Source organism: Carassius auratus, unplaced genomic scaffold, assembly GCF_003368295.1.
Source record: "Carassius auratus strain Wakin unplaced genomic scaffold, ASM336829v1 scaf_tig00009517, whole genome shotgun sequence".
NCBI classification, from domain to species: domain Eukaryota; kingdom Metazoa; phylum Chordata; class Actinopteri; order Cypriniformes; family Cyprinidae; genus Carassius; species Carassius auratus.
The window spans coordinates 35797-63214 of NW_020524039.1; the positions used below are offsets into that span (position 1 = coordinate 35797).

A 27418-nucleotide genomic window follows, 5' to 3' on the forward strand; every position below is an offset into this window, starting at 1 on the left:
TGGAGATCATTTTAGCTGAACAGCCTATCATTTTTTGCACCTCTTTATAGGTTTTCCTCTCTCTAATCAACTTTTTAATCAAAGTACGCTGTTCTTCTGAACAATGTCTTGAACGACCCATTTTCCTCAGCTTTCAAATGCATGTTCAACAAGTGTTGGCTTCATCCTTAAATAGGGGCCACCTGATTCTCACATGTTTCTTCACAAAATTGATGACCTCAGTGATTGAATGCCACACTGCTATTTTTTTGAACACACCCCTTTCAACTAATTCAACTAATTGCCCAATTGCACAGCCTTAAGAGTGTGCATATCATGAATGCTGGGTCTCATTTGTTTTCTGACAATCTACTGAACCTACTGGTAACTTGTTTGCCACGTAGCAATAAAAAAATATACGAAAAACCTTGATTATTCTGGTTAGTCACATTATACTGCTATTATTTTGAACAATACTGTATGTCGTGGCCACAATATCATTTTGATGAGGTAACGACATCCTTATGTTTTTTTATTGTATTTTTGAATGCTAATATACTAATGTTTCCACACAAAAAAGGAACAAGCACAACTATTTTCTATATTGCTAATCACAATTGTTTCTTGAGCAGCACATCAGCACGTTTTGGATACAGTACTATTTTATGCTTTTGCAAGAAGTCACTTATGGCCATTAAGCCTGCATTTATTTGATCTAACTTTCAATATACTTTAAAATAATTTTTATGCAATGCTGATCATTTATCCTGTTCCTGTTTGGTTGATTGATTATTCCTCTCACCTGTGTTTGGAATTATTAAGTCTTTATTAGTTCCTCTCTGTTCCTTAGTTGGTTGTCTGGTCTACTAAGTTACTAGTTTTTTGTGTGAGCTTGCTGAAAAGTTTCCTTTGTTGGATTTTCCCAGTGTGTTTGTATTAAAAACTGTTCAAATGGATTATTGACTCCTGCGTTCTCCCTGCAACTATACAAACTGTGACAAACACTAATAGCTTACAGCAGTGCTTTAGTCTGAGTCTGCAGAAAAACAGCCAGAAATGAGATCTGTCTGAGATCTGTGCTAAGTGACGGCTCTTTGCTTGATCTTTGAGCAAATGATGTACTCCTGTGGAGCTCTTGATTTACATCCTGCCTGAGATCATACAAATACACACAAAACAACATGGAAATGATCAGTGATCAGACTGATGGAGTGAAAATCATGAACTAAATCATGAATTATACTGACATACAGTATAATTCATCATTGAACAAAGTAAAAGGCAACTTTCTACATCTGTCTACACTTACATCACCCGAAGTCCAGCATCTTTTGAAATATCAGGATGTAACAAGGTGGAGGAGGAGAGAGCAGAGTAGTTGTAGTTGTTGTGAATTAGAGTCTCATATTATCAAGCTGCTTAAAATTCTTAGTGGAGGCTTCAAAAAAGCTTTCGATTAAACAAATACATTTGGAAATAAGATGCCTAGAATCTGGAGGATCTAGAAAAATGTCACACAGTTTTCAGGTAGTTTTCAGTGAAATTACAAATTTTACATAATGCCTAATTTGATTACATAAAATCAAATTGATCTTCTTTTAAATTTATTTTAATGGACTCTAAGCCCTTCTCCTTCCAGACAAAAAAGTTTTATCAGTCCAGGGGGGTACAAAAGAATGATTATAACAAATTAGCATATGAACAAAGGTCTCTGGACAAGACTTTCCTCACCAGATTTAAGGTTTTTACTGAATTCTTTAACACAAAATTTTGATGTGGGCCTATCCAACTTGGAGAAACATGGCTGCTAAGGAAGTGCCAACAGCCAGCCAGTCTCTATTTGTACCCACAGTTGGGACATCAGGGGTCAAACTGGTCAGAGTCCCCTCCACCCAATACATTAAAGCCCTAACATTGATGGCCCAATAATAATAATAATGTTTAAATACAGGCATACCCAGACGACCTCCAGATTTAGATTTTTATAGATGCATTTTAGAGATCCTACTGTATGTGTCTTAAAGTTCCAAACATAAGAGAGGATTATAGACGGTTTCATCGGGCGCACGCGCCTGGACCTAAGTTAACTTCCGGTCTGTGTTGTGTATATCGGTCTGGCTGCGGTGCCATCTACAAACGCAGTTAAAGCCAATGTGATGAGTAGACTGAAGTTGGGCTCAGGTGGCTGTGCTGCGGCATGTGTTTCCCATACATTTATTTATTTTTGGAAACTCGCCACAATTTTAAAACTGATCGATTTTTCAAAAAGGCTTCGTTAAATAAACATGAGTAACGTAACGTTATGTAACGTACTGCACGTTTAATAATAATAATTCCTTACATTTATGTTTAAATATCAAAACGAGGCACGGGTGTTTTTATATCGCTGTATTTCTGAAAGAAAGACTTGCATGTTATATGGCTGATAAAGCAGCGTGTGAGCGTACCAGCTCTGCTTTGTTTACAGCTGTTACTGGGGAAACCTCTATTTCTCGCGCTTTATGTCTGTGCTTTAAAACATCTCCTGCTGGCAAATAATAATTTGCATTTTCATTAAGTCCGCCTGATCCACACAGAAAACACATTTTGTTTGTTATCAAAAAATATCTACTCTAGAGGGACTTGGCTGTTTTTATTGATTCTATTTGGAGTCTACCGGAAGTTAAGTTAGGTCCACAAAAGCGCTCACGTTTGTTTATGTTGATGCCGTTGAAACCGTCTATAGAGTCCAGTTCCCATAAGAAAAACAGGGAGATTCAGGCAAAGATATAGGAATCTGGGAAGAGAAACTATTTTTATTGAATTTATATGCCCAATCATTGACAAAGGTAAAAGTTTCCAGCTCCTTATATTGAGTTGACTCTTTCAGTTTGATGGTAATGTATTCTACAAATTTACTCCCCCGATTATTATTTTGGAATTATTGCCATCAGGAAGTAAGTCAAAAAACTTCTTGTAAAAATTAGGATCGTAAGTATTTAGACCGTAGATATTTAAGAAAGTTAAGGGGAAAGAATTTATGTTACCAGAAACAATAATATATCTAACATTAGGATATGTCATCATAGAAGAAAATTCAAATGGAATATTTTTCTGAAAGAAAATGGCCACTCCACGGGCGTGAGAAGTAAATGGTGATTGATAATCTTGAGATATCCAACTGCAACGCAACTTTTGTTGCTCAGTTGCTTTAATATGAGTCTCCTGTAGAAAAATCTTGCTGATAATGATTTAAGGTGCCTAAATACTTTTTCTCTCTTTTTAGCATGTCCTAGCGCCTTAACATGTTCAAACATTGCTCCTTTCCATGAATTGCGCTGCCTCTGTCGGATCTTCAAGTATTGTAGGTGTCTCCGCTCCATGTGAATGGATTTGCAGCCTAGCTGGGTACCGCAGCGTGAACTTCATTCCCTTTTTGCACCTTGTTTTGGATCATGTCCTGAAAAGCATCAGTGGTATAATCAGGAAAAATCAGGACCCTTTTGCCCTTTTATTCAAGTGGTTGCACTGTCTCGCGATGCAGAATCAGCTCCTCTTGAAAGTGGTGAAAGCGCACCAGGATTGTGCGCGGTTTCTCACCAACTACCAGTTTAGGCTGAAGAGAACGATGTGCTTGATCCACTTTAACCAGGCGAGGAAAATGCCCTTCTCCGAGCAGTTGGGGAATCAGCCTGGAGACAAATTCAGTGAGTTTACCCTCCTCATCGCACTCTTGTATCCCCACAATCTTAATATTATGCCTTCTTGACTGAGCTTCTAGATCCAACACTTTAGCACAGAGCTGATTATATTGATACGACAGCTATGAGTATTTGGTTTCCAACTCTTGCATCTGTGCTTCATAGTTGTTTGTAGCCAGCTCTTTATTAGCCACATGAGCCTTTAGCTCAGCCTCCGATGTCTCAAGCTTCTGGAAGTTGAGTTTGAAAGCGTCAAAGTGGGGTTAACTCCCTGCAAGATTGACTCGGACATCTCTTTATATACTGTATCTCCTTGCACAGAGCATAAGCATTATCTGGTATTTTTTCCACCGTGTCAAGTGAGCTAGCTTTAGTGTTAGCTCCCGATACTTGGTCGTCCTGATACTTCTTTACTTTGGAGACTTCGGCATTATTGAATTGAGACAGAAATTCACATTAAATAGCAAAGTAGAAACACTTTGACGGCATAAAACTAAGTAAAAACACGGTTAAATGATAACTTTGTCGGATCTTGGAGAGGAGCCCTAACAAAACGTGCGTCTGTACCTCAGACATATCACACCCTGTTTTCTTTATTGTAAATGTCATTTTTTTTATCTGTTTATGCTTCAGATCGGGATTTGGCATTTGTTTCCTTTTTCTTTGGCATAGGCTACTTAGAGTCCCTGGGTTTAGTTAGTGATATGTTTTGTTTATTATTTTATTATATAGTTTTATTTTATTATTATTTTTTCTCTCCCCATGACGGAAACAGCTCAGATTTCCCATAAATTATGAAAAACAACTGTATGTGTGTTTAATATAACTGGAATTACATGGGAATAAAAACACAAATACTGTTCATGTCAAGCTGTCAATGATACAATTAAACACTTTCCTCATTTTTAAGCATGCTTTCTTATTTTGAATATCTTCTTAATCACACAAGTATTTCTAGACTATTTATCCCATTGCTTTCATTCAGACGATACTTTACCACATTGTTTTTCTCATTCAGTATGAACTTCTAGAATTATAAAAGAAACTTTCGAATCTAATTGTTATGTTGATACTACTTTTTTTTTTAGATGATTCCTTTTGAGAAATTATCTTAATTTTAACCAATACTGAAAAAACAATTTTAAAAATTTTAGATTTGTTTAGTAAATCAGACTTGACTTGAGATGTGTTCTGAGAAAAGCAGTTCTGGAGATCCTGTGATGTGTGAAATATATTCAGCAAACATCCAGTCAGAATTTCCTAAGGGTGGAGACTCGAGCTGCGAAGAGAAACACAAATAAAAGAGGGATTAATAGAAGAAGACAGAGCAGAAGGGGAAACTCACACCCTTGTCATATCTGACCATCACAGGTATCTGATTAATGTTCTTTACAAACAAGATGGAGGAACTCTCTTATCTGTTCTTACTTTTGGGTGAGTAAAAATGACAAACATCAATTAAATGATGTACAATTATAGATGCTGTTTAGATATTCTTTATGAAAATATTTAAAGAAGATATACAAAATACAACATAAAATTGATCCACATTTCAGAAAGCAATGGAAATATTGTGTTTTTGTAACAGGTGTCTTTTCCATTCAGGGGAGTTCAGAAAATGTGAAAGGTAAAAAGTAGTAACTGATGTCCCATTAATTAACATGCATCCAATAACATAATACAGTGATACTTCACACATTTGAGTCTTGACTCACTGTCTCTTTAAATGTTTTCAGAGAATTTGGCATTAAGAGGAACGGCTGTACAGTCGAGCACATATTACACTTCTGGAGCTGCACAGGCCATCGACGGCATCAAATACTCTCCTTCAGGTAAACCCATTCCAGGCGAAACCGATACATACTGCTCCATCACATCATACCAGCTCAACCCGTGGTGGAGGCTGGACCTGCTGGATTCTTACAACATTTCCAACGTGATCGTCACCAACAGAGGCGACGGCTGGGTGGAGCAAACGAGAGGAGTAGAGATCCGCATCGGAAACTCTCTGGAAAACAACGGTAACAACAATCCCAGGTGAAGTTATGAAAACAGTTATGAATGTGTCAGGAGAACTGGATTTGATCAGGTCAGCTGATTGTGTCGTGGTTTCTCTCTTTCTCTCTGTAGATGTGGTGTCACTTCATCTGTCCCATTAGGAAGTTCTGTCAGTTTCTCTTGCGGTGGAATGGAAGGTCGTTATGTGAACATGTACCTCCCTAACATCCAGCAGCATCTCACACTGTGTGAGGTGGAGGTTTATGGAACAGGTAATTTCTAACACCTCATTCTAGATTGCTGTCGCATTAGTGAAATTTCACATGGAAAAACATAGGTCCATTGTCAATAACATATGTAACGCAATAGTGATATACAAAGCACAGCTCACAATGATGTCCCTTTCAAGCCCAGCATCTTTCTGTATTGAATTTGCATGATCAACTTTAACATGCAGTGAAATCTGTGTGGGGAAGTTTTGACATTGTGGGAAACTCCGGTATTCTTGTTCTACGAGACTGAATCCAGCTTCTTATTCATAGATTCTTATGGATGGTATCCCTTCCAGCTTAAAAATGTGATACTTCCACGCTTCATATTCATGTAATGTGTCATTTGTGTCTCAGTTTCATAAACGAACGACAAACTATTTTAAAGGGGTCATATGATGCCTTTTCAAGTTTTCCTTTCTCTTTGGAGTGTTACAAGCTGTTTGTGAATAGATAAGATCCCTAAAGTTACAAAAACTAAAGTCTCAAACCAAAAATATTCTTTATAAAAGTTAAGACTCGCCATGCCCTCCCAAAATGCCTTGTTTTAAAACACCCCCACGTTTACTGACTGTGGGAAGATTTGCATAACGCCGCCCAAATGTTCACGCAGAGAAAGAAGGCGTAACTTTAATTCTCGCTGTAGTACTGTTGCCACCGCCGTCATGTAGTGGAGACACTTTCGTTTGGTCTTCCAAAAGAGGACACAACTAGAAATCAGTGATTAAGTTATGTTACTAACACTGTACCAGAACAGGTCAACCCAAATATTTGTGTGTGCATATATATATATATATATATATATATATATATATATATTTTTTTTTTTTTATTTTTTTTTTTTATCTAGCCTCCTGTGAAGAGTACAAATGACCCAGCACCTGTGAGTAGATGATGGCTACCCTGCAAAGACTCCAGATGCAAAATGATGACATTTTCATTGGTTTAAAATGCAGACACAGTTTGCTTGAATGCATATCTGGTATTTGTAAATATTATAATTTCAATTAGATTTAGATTTCAACTGCTCTTTCTGATACAAGCTCATATAAAGACTATAAAGGATTTTGTAATAGGAAAAACGTGCATTTTCTGTAAAGCTGAATATGTCTCAATTTGTGTTGTGAAATGTGTTATACAAATAAATGTGAATTAAACTGAATGAGCCATTGCATTATCTCCAACATTTTTTTTTTTTAGTTTCCCAGGGGGGTTTTTATACAGTGTGCTTGTTCATAACAATAACCACAAAAAAAATGTATAGGCTACATACACACACACGCACTCACACACACATATATATACACAAACACACACACACACACACACACACACACACACACACACACACACACACACATATATATATATATATATATATATATATATATATATATATATATATATATGTTAACTGTACCATTTGGACCAATCTATTTGACCTGAGAATACAGTTGCAATGATTGCTGTGTCGGACGCACTATATCTCAGGAGTCCTTGAGGGTGCGTTGAATGTTTCACTAGGGTATTTTTCCCAGGGCCATTGACTGTTACCATGGAATTTTTACTGTAGCATTTGTAAGTTGTGGACATAAATTAGGCTGATATGACAATACAATAACAGGAGAAATTGCATTATTGGCTCAATTGATTGCTTTATATCTCAGCCTTCATTGAGTGTGCGTAAAAAGATTCACTGAGGTCATATTCAAAGTGCACTTGATTGTACAAAAATTTACAAAACTTTTCTGACATTCTTACTGGAGCATTTAAAGTTATGGACTCATACATTTGGTTGATATGACAGTATAGTAACAGGAAAAAATAGCATTATTGCCCCAAATGGTGGCTATATCTTAGATTGCTTTTTTAGGGTGCGTTAAACTTAATTCAATCTTCAGCTCAATCTCATCTTCACAATAAAAAATTAGTTTAAATGTCCACTGAGGTAAGCCATATCATTGTTGCACTGTCCTTTAATCTGTTAAGGGTCGTTTCCGATGACAGCGCTGCTCAGTGCATTTATTGGCTGTATCTTACAATGTGTTGTTGGAAGTTAAAACTATTTCCTTGTTTACAACCCTGTTTCAGTCTCTTTAAATATAAAAGTTTTACTTCTGACTCAGAAAAACTGTCTCTTGTCGCCATCTAACAGAGGAATAATGTCATAAAAAAAAATAAAAAAACACTGAACAGCCACTGACGCCCTGGAGCTCACATCTCCCAATACTTTGAAGCAATTTCAAGTGGATGTTGTAAATGAATTATTTAGGTGATCTGAGTAGAGTTTTCCCCATCATCATCTCTTTTTTCAAGCACACTGAGCTGTAAATAAAATGATTAATTATATTAAATAGACATACCTTTCCATTTGATTTGTAATCTACACATATTCATTTTAATACTTTTACTTCAAAATCAACATTCTTTTGTTATCTTCAGTAAAGGAACTAAACAAGCATATGAGAGTGAACATACATAGACAGAAGGGAACAGCAAATGCTAAATGCATGTATCCTTTTTTTTTTACATTAAATCGAATAACCTTTGACATTTTCTACAATAATCTACAGAATTTAGTGCAAATGCATCTGTCATTTAAGATTGATTAATCGGTGCAACGTGAAGAGATTGTGTAGTGATCCTCAAAAATCATGAACAAAAGTAAACAAAGTAAAACTAAGTAAGTAAGAATGGATATGGTTTAGTGTTGAACACAAATTTCTATGTAGTGAAGAGCATGAGCATGAAATGTCGCATTTTAAAAACAATAAATCAGTTACATCCCTGCATCTTGGAGTTCAAGTGATTTGCAAATGATTTGATTATGGTGAGTTCAAAAATATAAACAAAAACTTCCATCACATTTTTTTTTTTTTTTATCAAATGATGAGTATTTTTTTATTATATTTTTGTATAAGCTTTAATGCACTTATCAAAATAACAAAAGTAGTCCAAAATTTTGGTTTTAATGACAAAAGTATTTAGGATGTACGTATTATTAAATTTAGTTAGAAAACATTTTACTTTTTATAAAAATATATAAGTGAATAAATATGTTTTTCATTAACTTTGTAAATGAACAGATATAGCAGAAAAAAATCTGGCTCATGTTTGCATTTTCATCACTGGCCATAATTGAAATTAGGATAAGGTATAAAATAGTCACATACGTGAAAATGGGTTGAGAATTGAACAAATGGTTGTAATGTGGCTCAGATTCAGATATGAGTCATGTGTTTGTGCTGTTTTTCTGCTGATTAAGACAAAATACAAAACTTCTTCACCTTGCAAATGGTTCTCAAAAGAAAAAATGCTACAAAAAGCATCATATCTTGTGTGAAGTTTAAGCAAAACAGACACTAGTTTTGAAATCAACTGCCCAAAATGAGTAATTTCATTCATTTATAGCTTGATTTTCCATGTTTGATCACACCTTCTCCATAGACCTCCACCTCACACAGAGTAAGAATCCTTGAATCTCCAGGAATGATCAGATTCACGTATCGACCCTCCATATCGTTACAAATGTAGGTGGAGGAAACACCAGCTTGTTCTAGACAGCATTCTAGTCTGTTTGTGATTACGACGCTACTTACTCTGTACACAGAACTCAGATCCACCCTCCACCAAGGGTTAGTCTGAAATTTGGTTGAGGAACATGCTGCTGAGGAACTTATATCCAAAGCGACTTACAAATGAGGACAGTGGAGGCAATCAAAAACAACAAATGAGCAATGATATATAAGCGCTATAACAAGTCTCAGTTAGCTTAACACAGTACATGTAGCATGGGCTTTTAAATAATCTAATAAATAAAAAGAAAACAGATAAAAAAAAGAATAAAGAGCAAGTTAGTGTTAGAGGTCTTTACACACACACACACACACACACACACATATGTGTATATATATATATATGTAACAAGTTACCAGTAGGTTCAGTAGATTCTCAGAAAACAAATGAGACCCAGCATTCATGATATGCACGCTCTTAAGGCTGTGCAATTGGGCAATTAGTTGAATTAGTTGAAAGGGGTGTGTTCAAAAAAATAGCAGTGTGGCATTCAATCACTGAGGTCATCAATTTTGTGAAGAAACAGGTGTGAATCAGGTGGCCCCTATTTAAGGATGAAGCCAACACTTGTTGAACATGCATTTGAAAGCTGAGGAAAATGGGTCGTTCAAGACATTGTTCAGAAGAACAGCGTACTTTGATTAAAAAGTTGATTAGAGAGGGGAAAACCTATAAAGAGGTGCAAAAAATGATAGGCTGTTCAGCTAAAATGATCTCCAATGCCTTAAAATGGAGAGCAAAACCAGAGAGACGTGGAAGAAAACGGAAGACAACCATCAAAATGGATAGAAGAATAACCAGAATGGCAAAGGCTCAGCCAATGATCACCTCCAGGATGATCAAAGACAGTCTGGAGTTACCTGTAAGTACTGTGACCGTTAGAAGACGTCTGTGTGAAGCTAATCTATTTTCAAGAATCCCCCGCAAAGTCCCTCTGTTAAAAAAAAGGCATGTGCAGAAGAGGTTACAATTTGCCAAAGAACACATCAACTGGCCTAAAGAGAAATGGAGGAACATTTTGTGGACTGATGAGAGTAAAATTGTTCTTTTTGGGTCCAAGGGCCACAGGCAGTTTGTGAGACGACCCCCAAACTCTGAATTCAAGCCACAGTACACAGTGAAGACAGTGAAGCATGGAGGTGCAAGCATCATGATATGGGCATGTTTCTCCTACTATGGTGTTGGGCCTATTTATCGCATACCAGGGATCATGGATCAGTTTGCATATGTTAAAATACTTGAAGAGGTCATGTTGCCCTATGCTGAAGAGGACATGCCCTTGAAATGGTTGTTTCAACAAAACAATGACCAAAAACACACTAGTAAACGGGCAAAGTCTTGGTTCCAAGAAAACAAAATGAATGTTATGGAGTGGCCAGCCCAATCTCCAGACCTTAATTCAATTGAGAACTTGTGGGGTGATATCAAAAATGCTGTTTCTGAAGCAAAACCAAGAAATGTGAATGAATTGTGGAATGTTGTTAAAGAATCATGGAGTGGAATAACAGCTGAGAGGTGCCACAAGTTGGTTGACTCCATGCCACACAGATGTCAAGCAGTTTTAAAAAACTGTGGTCATACAACTAAATATTAGTTTAGTGATTCACAGGATTGCTAAATCCCAGAAAAAAAAAATGTTTGTACAAAATAGTTTTGAGTTTGTACAGTCACTGCTATTTTTTTGAACACACCCCTTTCAACTAATTGCCCAATTGCACAGCCTTAAGAGCGTGCATATCATGAATGCTGGGTCTTGTTTGTTTTCTGAGAATCTACTGAACCTACTGGTAACTTGTTTGCCACGTAGCATTAAAAAATATACTAAAAACCTTGATTATTCTGGTTAGTCACATTGTACTGCTATTATTTTGAACAATACTGTATATATAAATAGTGGGTCAAATAAAGATGGAAGAGATGTTTTTAAGCCGATTCTTGAAGATGGCTAAGGACTCAGCTGCTCGGATTAAGTTGGGAAGTTCATTCCACGTGGATGGGAACATTTAATAAAAAAATCCATAAAAGTGACTTTGTGCTTCTTTGGGATGGCACAATCAAGCGACGTTCACTTGCAGAATGCAAGATTCTAGAGGCACATAAGTCTGAAGTAACAAATTTAGGTAAATGGGTGCAGAGCCAGTGGTAGTTTTGTAGGCAAACATCAATGCCTTGAATTTTATGCGAGTAGCTATATCACTATTAATATATCACTATTTTATTGGTGGCCAGTACAAATTGATAAACAGAGGTGTGATGTGTATTCTTTTTGGCTCATTAAAAATTAATCTTGCTGCCGTGTTCTGGATTAATTGTAAAGGTTTGATAGAAACTGGCTGGAAGAGCTGCCAAGAGGGCATTGCAAAAGTCCAGCCTGGACAGAACAAGAGCTTGAACAAGGAGTTGTGCAGCATGTTCCGAAAAGAAAGGGCCTGATCTTCTTGATGTTGAATAAAGCAAATCTGGAGGATTGGACAGTTTTAGCAATGTGGTCTGAGAAAGTCAGCTGATCATCAGGCTGTTTTTGAAGGAGTTATGATAGATGTGCCTAAGTTGATGATGAAATTGTGATGAAACCATGAAATGAAACCATGAGGATACCTCACCTCTTAAAGATACTTTAAATGACCTATCTGATAGGTAAAACTCAAACCACTGAAGTGTGGTTCCTGAGATGCCCTTTGCCAGTAGGTTTGTATGAGGATCTGTTGGATAACCGTGTCAAAAGCAGAGGAAAGATCAAGCAGGATAAGTACTGAAGATTTGGATTCTGCTCTTGCCAGTCTTAGAGCTTCAACAACTGAGAGCAAGGCAGTCTCAGTTCAATGTCCACTTCTGAAGCCAGTTTGGTTGTTGTCAAGGAGGTTGGTCTGTCTGAGAAAGGCAGAGATTTGGTTGAACACAGTTGAACACAGTTCATTCAAGTGTTTTTGCAATTAAAGGAAGAAGTCCAAATATCTGCTAGGCCTAAATCTTTACAAACATTCTGCAAAGTACGGAATGATTTGTGACCTGTCATGGTCAGCGGAGTGGATTTATCCAAATTATTATCAATTATACAATTAAAATCACCACCTAAGAACCCCAGGTTTTCACAAAACTGGTTAAAATGCAAAACGGTCTCAGATGTAAAATTACAATAATCAATATTTGGGGCATATACATTTCCAATCGTGAGTCTCTTTTGAGTTTACAATGTTCAGTGCCCGATAATTGGGTTTCTTGTAACAAAGCAATGGACACATGTTCCTTTTTGAGAAATGACAAGCTTTTCTTCCTCTTTATAACGTGGCCGATACCCTTCACATTCCAAGTTACTAACTTGAGAATATCATGCATGTAAACAAAAAAAAAATTAAGATGCTGATGAGCTGATAATGATAAACGTAGATCTTGTATATAATAGACATCAAGTTTGAACAGAACAGTACCACAAATTGAGCACTGAGTTACCCCCCAAAAAAATCAATCAATCACCTTTATTTATATAGTGCTTTAAACAAAATACATTGCGTCAAAGCACTGAACAACATTCATTTGGAAACAGTGTCTCAATAATGCAAAATGATAGTTAAAGGCAGTTCATCATTGAATTCAGTTATGTCATCTCTGTTCAGTTGAAATAGTGTCTGTTTTTATTTGCAATCAAGTCAATGATATCGCTGTAGATGAAGTGACCCCAACTAAGCAAGCCAGAGGCGACAGCGGCAAGGAACCGAAACTCCATCGGTGACAGAATGGAGAAAAAAACCTTGGGAGAAACCAGGCTCAGTTGGGGGGTCAGTTCTCCTCTGACCAGACGAAAACCAGTAGTTCAATTCCAGGCTGCAGCAAAGTCAGATTGTGCAGAAGAATCATCTGTTTCCTGTGGTCTTGTCCTGGTGGTCCTCTGAGACAAGGTTTTACAGGGGATCTGTATCTGGGGCTCTAGTTGTCCTGGTCTCCGCTGTCTTTAGGGCTGTAGAGGTCCTTTCTAGGTGCTGATCCACCATCTGGTCTGGATACGTACTGGATCCGGGTGACTGCAGTGACCCTCTGATCTGGACACAGACTGGATCTCGTGGCCACGGTGACCTCGGAACAAGAGAGAAACAGACAAATATTAGCGTAGATGCCATTCTTCTAATGATGTAGAAAGTACGGTGTTATGTGAAGTGTTTCCGGTTCCGGTTTACCTAATTAATGCAGCCTAAAAATCCTTTAACGGATTTGTATATTAAAAGCATATTAGTATGTTATGTGTATGCCAGGTTAAAGAGATGGGTCTTTAATCTAGATTTAAACTGCAAGAGTGTGTCTGCCTCCCGAACAATGTTAGGTAGGTTATTCCAGAATTTAGGCACCAAATAGGAAAAGGATCTGCCGCCCACAGTTGATTTTGATATTCTAGGTATTATCAAATTGCCTGAGTTTTGAGAACGTAGCGGACGTAGAGGAGTATAATGTAAAAGGAGATCATTCAAATACTGAGGTGCTAAACCATTCAGGGCTTTATAAGTAATAAACAATATTTTAAAATCTATACGATGTTTGATAGGGAGCCAGTGCAGTGTGGACAGGACCGGGCTAATATGGTCATACTTCCTGGTTCTAGTAAGAACTCTTGCTGCTGCATTTTGGACTAGCTGTAGTTTGTTTACCAAGCGTGCAGAACAACCACCCAATAAAGCATTACAATAGTCTAACCTTGAAGTCATAAATGCATGGATTAACATTTCTGCATTTGACATTGAGAGCATAGGCCGTAATTTAGATATATTTTTCAGATGGAAAAATGCAGTTTTACAAATGCTAGAAACGTGGCTTTCTAAGGAAAGATTGCGATCAAGTAGCACACCTAGGTTCCTAACTGATGACGAAGAATTGACAGAGCAACCATCAAGTCTTAGACAGTGTTCTAGGTTATTACAAGCAGAGTTTTTAGGCCCTATGATTAACACCTCTGTTTTTTTCTGAATTTAGCAGTAAGAAATTACTCGTCATCCAATTTTTTATATCGACTATGCATTCCATTAGTTTTTCAAATTGGTGTGTTTCACCGGGCTGCGAGGAAATATAGAGCTGCGTATCATCAGCATAACAGTGAAAGCTAACACCATGTTTCCTGATGATATCTCCCAAGGGTAACATATAAAGCGTGAAGAGTAGCGGCCCTAGTACTGAGCCTTGAGGTACTCCATACTGCACTTGTGATCGATATGATACATCTTCATTCACTGCTACGAACTGATGGCGTTCATATAAGTACGATTTAAACCATGCTAATGCACTTCCACTGATGCCAACAAAGTGTTCAAGTCTATGCAAAAGAATGTTGTGGTCAATTGTGTCAAACGCAGCACTAAGATCCAATAAAACTAATAGAGAGATACACCCACGATCAGATGATAAGAGCAGATCATTTGTAACTCTAAGGAGAGCAGTCTCAGTACTATGATACGGTCTAAATCCTGACTGGAAATCCTCACATATACCATTATTTTCTAAGAAGGAATATAATTGTGAGGATACCACCTTTTCTAGTATCTTGGACAGAAAAGGGAGATTCGAGATTGGTCTATAATTAACAAGTTCTCTGGGGTCAAGTTGTGGCTTTTTTATGAGAGGCTTAATAACAGCCAGTTTGAAGGTTTTGGGGACATATCCTAATGACAATGAGGAATTAATAATAGTCAGAAGAGGACCTATGACTTCTGGAAGCACCTCTTTTAAGAGCTTAGATGGTATAGGGTCTAACATACATGTTGTTGGTTTAGATGATTTAACAAGTTTATACAATTCTTCCTCTCCTATAGTAGAGAATGAGTGGAACTGTTCCTCAGGGGGTCTATAGTGCACTGTCTGATGTGATACGGTAGCTGACGGCTGAATGGTTGCAATTTTATCTCTAATAGTATCGATTTTAGAAGTAAAGTAGTTCATAAAGTCATTACTGTTCTGGTGTTGGGAAATGTCAACACTTGCTGAGGCTTTATTTTTCGTTAATTTAGCCACTGTATTGAATAAATACCTGGGGTTATGTTTGTTTTCTTCTAAAAGAGAAGAAAAGTAATCAGATCTAGCAGTTTTTAATGCTTTTCTATAGGATATGCTACTTTCCCGCCAAGCAATACGAAATACCTCTAGTTTTGTTTTCCTCCAGCTGCGCTCCATTTTTCGGGCTGCTCTCTTTAGGGTGCGATTATGCTCATTATACCATGGTGTCAAACTGTTTTCCTTAACCTTCCTTAAGCGTAAAGGAGCAACTGTATTTAAAGTGCTAGAAAAGAGAGAGTCCATAGTTTCTGTTACATCATCAAGTTGTTCTGAGGTTTTGGATATGCTAAGGAATTCGGATAGGAACAAAACTGGACACTGATGCAGTTTACAGTACGAGACCAATTTATTCAAAAAATTAAAAAAGAAAGGAACAGAAACTTCAATGTCCTTGCATAAACACCCGGCAGGGGGCACCAAACGGCGCGGCTGCGATGAGAGCGGAGAAGCGAGGAAGTCACAAGAGAGCCAGCGACGGAGCAAACAAAAACTCTTCTGAAAAATGCAGGTGCCCGGTCTAGGAAATGAGGGAGGGGAAAAATAGAAAAACAAAACAAAACCAATAGCAGCAAACAGTGGCACGACAGAACAAGGCTTGACAGGATCAGACAGAATGGGTACACTGGGACTATTGACGAACAACGATCTGGCATCGATAGGCGTGACAGACAGGAATAAATAGAGCAAGAGATGAACAGACATTGAATTCAGGTGAGCGGAGTCAAACAATTAGAAGCGGAAACAGTGGTGATGAGGGGGAGGGAGGAACGCCACAGATAGGTGCAAGACGAACGATCGAAACCAAAACAAAACACCATGTGCACACAAAATACAGAAACACACACACACCGAAGAACGGGGTGATCAGACAGCGGACATGACATATTTCCCAGGGTTTTTTTCATGAATTCAAAAAAATTACAAGCTCCTTCTGGTTCTTTTTTTTACATCAGTAGTTATATTAATGAGATATTACATATAATATGGCAATAAATTGTAGGGTATTGGACCTTTTTGTGGTGCAGAAAAAAGTATGTACTTTGCTAAATATATTTTTATCACCTTATACATAATACAATATACAGTAAACATTCTCGAGTGTTCTCAGATCAATAGATTTGAATAATCTGTTTTGTCCTTCAGGGCACAGGTAATCAAATGCAGCATGATCACATGGTTTCTGTGATCTTATCCTCATTTGGCCGCACTAATCCATGTGAACATTTCCCTGCAAATCATTGGACTGGATGTAAAAGTTAGCTCAAATTATTTTGCCTATGTAAATAATGTTCACTTCCTTTATTGATAGTTAAGAAGCAAGCTGAGAAAAGGACTGCTGATGACATGCATGAAACACAAGATGTATGCCTTTTCCTTAAATTAAATTCAGAGTCAGCAATTTCACTCCAGAATGAGAAAACTGTTTCTGAGAACGATTCTGTTTGTGTCAGCAGATACTTCATTGATCATCACAGGCTTTAAACAATCACCTCAGGTCCACACGTAATTGCTCCAAGTTTCAGTTTGAAAGGTCACGGGTCAAGGCACATTTAGTGAGACAGTTTCACAGGGAAATCCTCTAGCTGCAAAAATTCTGAAGTGCATTAAAATGATGCATAATCAGAATCTAACACTGTACTGATGCTAACAGTTCTCTCCTCTTCAACTGATTTTCTCAAATTTATTTTTATTATGAGCTGCAAAAATCCTTGGGATCTCTTCAGATGAGTTCTCTTTTACATCTGAAATTGATTGAAGGATGGAAAACACTAGCCTGAATACGTCAGACTTTGTATTTCCGCTCAATTTCATTTCACTTCTGTACTCAATCTGAGATAGCGACCTATCTCCCAGTTTTCATCCAGCTCCAAAACAACCGGCAAATCAACGAACAGAGGGCGGACATGGAGACACGGGATGCTATTCGCAGAGTGTTTGTTTCACATTTTGAATGGAGGTGATGTTGTGGCCCCACTCACGACATGTTTTGGGAAAAGTTTAATTTATCAACTGTTACAGATCGTCAGTGAGAAACTGGGAAGGCCAAAGTCTGGTAAGGTGATAATTGTGATTGTGTCCCCCTTGGTTGTTCTTATGGAGGATCAGGTTAAGGAGGCAGCGAAACTTGCTCAATGGTTTTGTTTTCATAGCATACATTTGTTTACAGCGGAAGTTCAAGGCGGCTGAGCCTTGAAGGCCAAGCCTTAATAAAACACAGGACACGGAGCTGCTGCTTCACCATTAGAGTCTCTGTATTTTTTGATAAACATTAAAAGCACTAAAACATATTTTATCAAGTTTTTTTCAATTCAACATAGCTGAAACATGAGTGACATATGAGCGTTGCAACTACATGAAATACAGTCTGTAAAACAATGTGATTTTGTCTGGAATCACAACAGGAGCTGTTTATGGTTTCTCACAGCATTAAACTATGTAAAGACTAACACTCATGATCATCAATCACTCCTGGACATTTGTAGTCACTGTATGGTTGTCTCTGAAACTAATCTGGGAAAGTTTGTGGACATCCCACACAGGAGTATTATACGACACATTCCGGATCTCCTTTGTCAATGGCCGCTTGACATCATCCCGAGAAATTGCCAGAGAAGTCGCGGGAAACATGGAGGAGTGATCATCAGACTAAAACCCTGCAAGCTGGTGTCCCACCCAGTTTATTGTCCTTTGCCTTTGACTATGGATTATTTATGTTTTGTGGTTTGGTATTTACTGGTCCAGTTGTGCTTTCCTCGATAAACTGGTCCCTCAAGCCTTTTCGGATTCTCCAGATAATTTATATCCTTGGATTAACCGGGACCGGCGGATTAATGGGTGAATGAAAAACGGGCTTTAATTTGGATACATTTAACAATGGATTAATTCTCCTGTACGCCGGAGGGATTTGAGGCCGATTGCCACTGGACTAATAAATTTGGTGACAGTAAATGGGCCAATAAATTTGGGTGCAAGCTTATTACTGACGGATCGGAGAGGAATATTCTTTGACGAAAGCCACACTTTTTGACATGGGCGGAGTTTGGGGGGGGGGGGGCAATTAATGTCTTGTGCTTTGAAAAATAAAAATAAATACAGAATTCATATTTTCTAATTTTATTTGTCCTATTTTATATTTTTTGTGGATATAATGAGTAAGTTTAGAATTAATTATTTTTAATTACTATATTGAAAAAGAAGCTTTTTTGGTGGACTTCAAAGTTTCGCGGTAAGTTTCGTGAGTGGACTCTCTTCTCACTCTGTTCCCGCTTTAGTCTACATGCTAAATAAACAAAATGGACATTTGTCGTTTTTTTTTAAATAAACCCACTAGTAAAAGTGTGGAGTTTTTTAACTCTGGCACTTCAACCATCAATTCCACTGCTGCTACTGACACAGCAACCGAGGCTGGTGTAGCAGTCGATTCTGTTCCCCTCTGAATGTCTGTTTCCCCTCGGGTTGCCAGGTGCGTGTAATAAACCCAACCAAATATATAATCAAACGTTTTCCCAAAGTAGCCTAAATTCCACGGATTTGGCAACATACCCGCATGCAAATACACCAAACACACCTGGATGTAAGGAAAGCAAAATGCTAAAATGCTATGCTTTTTGACCTGTGACGTAGACGGGAGGTTTCGACCGGTGGCGATCAGCCTGAACCTTGGTGCACGCCTCCACCCGGAGCAGGGTCAATCTGGCCCAGGTGCGTCGGCACCTCTGGATAAATGTGTGGGCAGAGGGGACCGCGACTTCGGATTCCAACAGTCGCCCCCAGTAATTAACAAAATTCTCTCCAACATTTGGAAACAAACTGAGGCCTCTCTGTCAGAGACCACGTCCATCAGGAGGCCATGTAAGCGATAAATGTGATGTATGACAGCAACCGCTGTTTCTCTGGCAGAAGGTAATTAAGGCAGAGGAATGAAATGAGTTGCCTTTGAGAACCGGTCCACCATGGTCAAAACCACCGTGTTTCCCTGTGACGAAGGGAGGCCCGAAACGAAATCTAGCGAAATGTGGGACCAAGGTCTCGAAGGAACTAACAGCGGCTGAAGGAGTCCAGCAGGGGGTCGATTGTAAGACTTCGAAACAGCACAGACAGAGCAAGCCAAAACAAAAAGACGAATGTCACGAGCCATGGCTGGCCACCAAAATTGCTGTTTAACGGGAAACATGGTACGATTAACCCCAGGATGGCAAGCTACCTTGGAATAATGACCCCATCGGATAACTTCAGACCTTAAAGCCTCTGGCACAAACAACTGACCCGGTGGGCCTCTGGGCAGTGACATTACCCCTTGCGAGGCTGTGCGAACCTTCGACTCGATGTCCCATGTAACTGCAGAAATAATGACTTTCTGCGTTGCAATGGGTTTGGAAAAATATGGGTGATCCGAAACATAAAAAATACGGGATAACGCATCTGGTTTGATGTTCTTAGAATCTGGACAATAAGAAATAGAAAAATCAAAACGACCAAAAGAAAAAAAAAAGAGCCCACCGAGCCTGCCTAGAGTTTAATCTTTTAGTGGACTTGATGTATTCAAGATTTTTGTGATCGGTCCAGACATTAAAAAGAACCCCCAAATCTTCCAACCAATGACACCACTCTTCCAAAGCGAGCTTGACTGCCAACAGCTCTCTGTTAACAATGTCATAATTACGCGCAAGGATGCACCTTACCGTCTGTGAGGGAATTCTGGATAGAACCATGCCAACCCCCACCTCTGAGGCTTCAAACTCCACCACGAACTGCCGGGAAGGATCAGGAGCAATGAGGATGGGAGCTGAAACAAAGCAGCTTTTCATTTTGGAACCTCAGTCTTGAAGGAGGTTAAGGAAATCAAAAGGGCGACTAGCTGGCTAGAATTGCGAATCAACCGCTGGTAGAAATTGGCAAAGCCCAGAAACCTCTGCAGGGCCTTACGAGACTATCCATGCGCACCCCCTTGGCTGAGATGATGTATCCCAAAAAAGGAACAGACTGTGCATGGATATCGCATTTCTCCGCCTTGACAAAAAGCCCATTCTCTAACAGCCTCTGAAGCACTCGCCTTAAGTGTTGAACACGTTCCTGGAGAGAATGAGAAAATATCAGAATGTCATCCAGGTAGACATAAATGAACTGATCTACCATATCTTTCAACACATTGTTGACAAGTGCTTGGAATACTGCAGGGCGTTACAAAGGCTAAAAGGAAGAACAAGATATTCAAAGTGCCCCCTGGGGGTGTTAAAAGCAGTCTTCCATTTATCCCCCTCTCTTATGCGAACTAAATAATAAGTGTTAGTTAGATCCAATTTTGTGAAAAAGGACGCCCCCTGCAGACGCTCGAAAGCCGATGACATCAACGGCAAAGGAGAAGTATTCTTCACTGTGATGTCATTCAACCCTCGATAATCAATACAGGGACGAAGAGAGCCACTGGAGAGGAAGAGGGGCAGATGATCTTGGCTGCAAGAGAACCAGAAATATATTTCTCCATGACCTCCCTCTCCGGGATTGGAAAGTGAATATAATTTGCCTTTAGGCAGAGACGTACCTAAAAATAAATGGAAGCTTTAGCCTAAGTTCTGCCAGGAAGACTCAATCACTTCGTCACTAATTACCTTCGTCATTATCGAATCACGTCTTTATACTCCTGTATAAAAGATCGTACTTACACATGTTTGAGTTCGCAGATGCCGACGCGACAACATTTATGTGGGGATTATGGAGCACTAGCCAGGGATGCCCCAAAACCACAGGAGCAGCAGGAGTGTCAGTTAAGAGAAAGTCAATGTTCTCAATGTGTTGTCCAGAGAAGATGAGTTTGACGGAGACTGTGGATTGTGTGACGGAGGGTAACGGCTGATCATTTAGTACCATCGCAGAGATGGGCTGAGAGAGTTCTACCAATGGTATCTTAAGTCTTTTCGTGACATTAATGTCTAAAAAATTACTCTCCCCCCCTGAATCCACCAAATGCTCACAGTCAAAAGTGTGCCTCTCTCTGCTTCTCCTGCTGTGAAAGGCGAGACCTGCCCATCTGCATGGGTTCAGGATCTGGAAAAGAGAACTCACTCTCGACAGTGACTGATGATAGGCTGTTCTGATGAGAGACGTCATGGATTCTCCTTAGTGTCTTCTGTTGGACATGCCTCCTTACTCTGGCATCCACCCAAATAGCCAGCTCAATGAGTTTATCCACCCCCACGGGTAATCCGAGGAATTACTCTCGTTCTTGATGGTGTCTGAAAGTCTTTGTAGAAACAGGTCCAACTGCGCCTCAGAATTCCAGCCCCACTCCGTGGCTAAAGTGCTAAATTCGATAGAAAAATCAACTACGGTGCAATGTGTTGCTGCGTCTCTGCCATAAGCTGCGCGATCAAATACCTTCTTCAGCTCCTGTGAAAATGCTTGGAAGGAGGCACAGCACAGAAGTCTCTGTGCCCACATGAGCGACCAGGGCTTGGACAGCACGACCCGTGGCCATCATCTGATCCTCCTGGTGTTCCATCCAAGAGTTACTACTGGTTAAAAAGTCCATGCTGGATCCATTCTGGTTGGTTTGTTCTGTCACAATGATCGAGTCACGAGATCCAAGTGCGAAGTAAAAATGGTTTATTTGTAGCTCTTAGAGTAAGCAATGAGAACGTAGGAAGACGATGGTATAACCCCAGATGAATCATGTCCAGACCACTTAAGCAGCAGTAACTCAAACCCAGCGCAGGAATCCTAGGCGGGCGAGGAATAGGGTCCAGATCGCTCAAGCTGCAGTAACTCAAACCCAGCGCAAGAATCCTAGGCGGGTGAGGAATAAGGTCCAGAGAAAACCTGGAGGGACAGGAGTACAACTAGACAAGAAAGAAATCAACAAACCAAAATATGAACAGGAATGCCAGCCAAACTTAAAGGCAGTGCAAATGAGTTGCAGCTGGTGCTCATTAACGCAGCTGCTGCTAGTTATCAGACGCACACAATCAGACAGAGATGCAAAATGAGCGCACTAACCCATGACTAAAGGACCAGGACTAAACCATGCTAATCTTCAATCTGTGATTAAAACCCAGGTTCAAAAAACACTCTGTGTTCTCCAAAAATGGTGCTGATCCACCGTAATTCTCTGGTTAACAAGACCTTCATTCTTAATGATTTTATGTCCTCTTACAATCTGGACTTCTTGTTTATTACTAAATTTGTGGATGAAGAAAGGAAACGTTAGCCTCTATTCTGAACTTGTTCCAGCAGATTACTGTTTTTAACTACACCTACTGGTAGGGGAAGAGGATTGTCTATTGTCACAAGGAAAACTTTACAATTTTACTGTCGTCTATTATCCTCTGCCACAATAATTAATTATTGCTTGACTTGTCTGAATAAATAGTCCTAGATTTGATGCATCAGCCACCTCACTTGATAAATGTTTTTTGTGGAATTTTCTGAATTCAAAAGGGACCTGTTACTAAACATGACAGATTTGTATTAGTTGGTGGCATCAATGTCCAAGTGTGTTGCCCCTCTGAATAGTTATCCATTAACATTTACATTTAATCATTTAGCAGACATTTTTATTCAAAAGGACTTACAAATGAGATCAATAGAAGAAATCAGACCAACGAGAAAACAACAACAGTATACAAGTGCCATGACAAGTCTTTTTTTGAAAATGAGTAAAGACTCGGCTGTTTGAATTGAGATTGGGAGGTCATTCCACGATTTTGAACCTCTTTGGGATGGCACCACAAGGCATTTTTTCCTTGCAGAACACAAGCTTCTGAAGGGCGCATAAGTTTGAACCTGTGAGTTTAGGTATACTGGTGCTGTGCCAGTGGTCGTCCTGTAGCAAGTCAAAGCAGGACCGGGTCATTGTAGTAATATGGTCTGTGAAGCTTAACTGATGATCGATCACAACTCCTAGGTTTCTGGTATTAGTTGGTTGTCTGGTCTACTAAGTTACTAGGGGTGTAACGATACACCAATGGCACGGTTCGGTTTAGTTTACGATTTTGGAGCCACGGTTCGGTACGGTTCGGTTCGGTTTGCTGTGGTTGCAGGGTGCATGTCATTTTACCAGCAATGCTAAGGAACAATATTCACTTAACTTCAGTATAACAACAAAATAACTTGTCTTTTTCTTTATTAACTCTGGCTTCACATTTTTTGTGCAGTCAGCATACCAGAGTAAAAAAAAAAAATTAAATAAATACTTCCAATGTAGACTATTCAGAATAAAACATTTATCTCTTTAGTGCAATAAGCTTATCTGAGTAAATTAAAATTAAATATAGGCTATTATAAGTAAAATATATATAAGTATATTTCACCATTTGATATGGAGACATTTAAAATGACAAACATTATAGGGTGCAGGAGTGCCTTGCTCCACTGGAAATAACTTTCCATACAGTTCAGCCTTTGTTTGCTGGAGGATCATCACTGCTGGATGCCACATCTAACTGCTGTTCTGTGACCAATTTTCACGTCATAGTTCAGATGCGGGCCGGGCCGGGCCTAACCCCATTTTTATACTTCTCCTTACTTTTATATTTTAGACATCCATTAATAAGTGATGAAACAAAATTGCCGCGCTGGTGGAAACAACGCGAGACCGCGCTACTGCGCCTGTGAATAGCGACTCGACGGTGTCCCGCAGCAGTGCAGCTGAACAGTTCTGCATTCAAATACACGCTATAGGCTTAAGCTTGCAAAAGTAATTACCATAAATGTGACTGGTAAATAGTAGGGAGTAGGGGTGTAACGATACGCGTATTCGTATTGAACCGTTCGGTACGACGCTTTCGGTTCGGTACGCGGTACGCATTATGTATACCGAACGGTTCGTTGGAGTAATTAATTATATTTGAAAAAAAAAAAAAAGAGAGAGAAAGAAATATAATGATATGCGTTCAACAAGGTAGCCCAATAACCCAAACAACGTAACAGGCAACGCCCCTGACACTCCCGAAGAAGAAAAAAAACACCATCTTATATGTTTATGTTAGGCTACTCAGCAGGCGCTCGCTCACTCAGTACACGCTGAAGGCTCGTTGCAAAATAGCCAATGCGTTTAACAGACTAGAAATGAGAAGATCCTCCAATAACCAACAGGTCTGGTGTTTGGGTGCACTTTGGATTCCCTTTAAGCTATAATGGTGATGGCAAGAGAGTGGTGGATAAATAAACAACGGTATGTCGCATCTGCAACATGACAGGGTACACCAGCGGGATTACAAAAAAAAAAAAAAAAAAAAAAACAGCGGGAATATCTGGGATATATGCGTCAGTACTATCTGGGAAAAGACGAAAAAAAGGAGAAACATGCACGCAGCAAACTATCCCTGCAGCATTTAGACACTATAGCTTACAGGGAATCCAACCCAAACACCAGACCTGTTGGTTATTTTAGGATCTTATATTTCTGGTCTGTTAAATGCATTAGACATTTTGCAACGAGCCTTCAGCGCGTGCTGAGTGAGCGAGCGCCTTAGGGGCCGTTCACATATCGTGCCTAAAAACGCATGGAAAACGCTAAGCGCGTCTTTCTCCTGAGGCGTCTGTCTTTGCTAAGCAACAATGACGTGCTCTCTCCATGAGACGCGGAAATTTCAGCGAAGGATAAATGGATTTGCAGCTTTCAAAATCGCTTGCAGTAGCTCTGCTACTGAATTTATTTCAAAATTGCAATCCATATACAACTATGATCAGCTGTTCCTTCATCTTGGCTGAGCTCTCAACGTTGTTACGGGAAAGGATGAAGCTGATTGGTTGGTTCTTGTCACATGACCCGCGGTGCGCTTGCGGCATTCTGAAAAGTTGAGATGTTTTTACATTTTGCTGTATCTAAAACGTACCGAACCGAACCGAACCGTGACATCAGTGTATCGTATCGAACCGAACCGTGAATTTTGTGAACCGTTACACCCCTAGTAGGGAGATATTTTTATTATTTACTAATAAACTAGCGTTTTCTGAAGTTGCCTGTGACGCGATTTCCTCATTAGATGCGCCAAGAAGATCTTCACAGGTTATGATTATAATGAGAGTTTTTGTTTAAGATTTGTTTTATTTCGTTAAGTAGTCATTTAAGGCTTTCTATAGATATATTTATTATGTCTGTGAGGTATGTTGAGTGTCGGTTCATTTTTGTATGAGTTATGAATGATATCCGTCATTCTCAACAATGGAAAACGGCTGCATATCTTGTGCCATGAAAACACCTATTGCCTATGTAATTGTTTGAGCAAAGTCAGAGTTAGCTTGTAGCTTCATTCTGGAGGCAGTGGGAAAAGTTTCCTGTTTTTGAGGCTTCTTACGTGTGCCGCTAATATTAATGTTGGGGTGATGTCTCCGGAGATGCGCTTGCATATTACACGTGTTTCCTGTTGAGTTTTAGAAACAGTTACGACAGATTGTGTGTTCTTTGTCTACGACACAAATTCCATTCCTGTACTCCACTGGAAAACCAAAATGTTACCACACAAGAGACTTAAATGTGTCCGTGGGATCTGCAATCTCATGAGCTGAGCAGCCATCCTGCGTATGCAGTAATAACCGAGTGTGACGCTCACTCCCAAGTCCAGTGACATGACATGCACTTGGAAAACAGTAACTTTGGAATAGAATATTTAGAACAGCATTTAAAAAGCTCTTTAGCTTCATTCTGGAGTTACATTCACAATTATATTCCTTCTTAGAGAAAAATGGTATATGTGAGGATTTCCAGTCAGGATTTAGACCGTATCATAGTACTGAAACTGCTCTCCTTAGAGTTACAAATGATCTGCTCTTATCATCTGATCGTGGGTGTATCTCTCTATTAGTTTTATTGGATCTTAGTGCTGCGTTTGACACAATTGACCACAACATTCTTTTGCATAGACTTGAACACTTTGTTGGCATCAGTGGAAGTGCATTAGCATGGTTTAAAACGTACTTATATGACCGCCATCAGTTCGTAGCAGTGAATGAAGATGTATCATATCGATCACAAGTGCAGTATGGAGTACCTCAAGGCTCAGTTCTAGGGCCGCTACTCTTCACGCTTTATATGTTACCCTTGGGAGATATCATCAGGAAACATGGTGTTAGCTTTCACTGTTATGCTGATGATACGCAGCTCTATATTTCCTCGCAGCCCGGTGAAACACACCGAAAAACTAATGGAATGCATAGTCGATATAAAAAATTGGATGACGAGTAATTTCTTACTGCTAAATTCAGAAAAAACAGAGGTGTTAATCATAGGGCCTAAAAACTCTACTTGTAATAACCTAGAACACTGTCTAAGACTTGATGGTTGCTCTGTCAATTCTTCGTCATCAGTTAGGAACCTAGGTGTGCTACTTGATCGCAATCTTTCCTTAGAAAGCCACGTTTCTAGCATTTGTAAAACTGCATTTTTCCATCTCAAAAATATATCTAAATTACGGCCTATGCTCTCAATGTCAAATGCAGAAATGTTAATCCATGCATTTATGACTTCAAGGTTAGACTATTGTAATGCTTTATTGGGTGGTTGTTCTGCACGCTTGGTAAACAAACTACAGCTAGTCCAAAATGCAGCAGCAAGAGTTCTTACTAGAACCAGGAAGTATGACCATATTAGCCCGGTCCTGTCCACACTGCACTGGCTCCCTATCAAACATCGTATAGATTTTAAAATATTGCTTATTACTTATAAAGCCCTGAATGGTTTAGCACCTCAGTATTTGAATGAGCTCCTTTTACATTATACTCCTCTACGTCCGCTACATTCTCAAAACTCAGGCAATTTGATTATACCTAGAATATCAAAATCAACTGCGGGCGGCAGATCCTTTTCCTATTTGGCGCCTAAACTCTGGAATAACCTACCTAACATTGTTCGGGAGGCAGACACACTCTTGCAGTTTAAATCTAGAT

At 39.2% G+C, this 27418-nt stretch overlaps 1 protein-coding gene across 1 annotated transcript; it reads left to right on the plus strand.

The window, feature by feature from the left end:
• The first annotated feature begins 5088 nt into the window (after nucleotides 1-5088).
• On the plus strand, nucleotides 5089-7050 carry LOC113072570 (fucolectin-5-like). Its single transcript, XM_026245558.1, has 3 exons — nucleotides 5089-5696; nucleotides 5790-5929; nucleotides 6777-7050. Exons 1-3 carry the CDS (start codon nucleotides 5386-5388, stop codon nucleotides 6797-6799), a joined length of 474 nt encoding a protein of 157 aa, XP_026101343.1. The 5' UTR covers nucleotides 5089-5385; the 3' UTR covers nucleotides 6800-7050.
• The last annotated feature ends 20368 nt before the right edge of the window (nucleotides 7051-27418 follow it).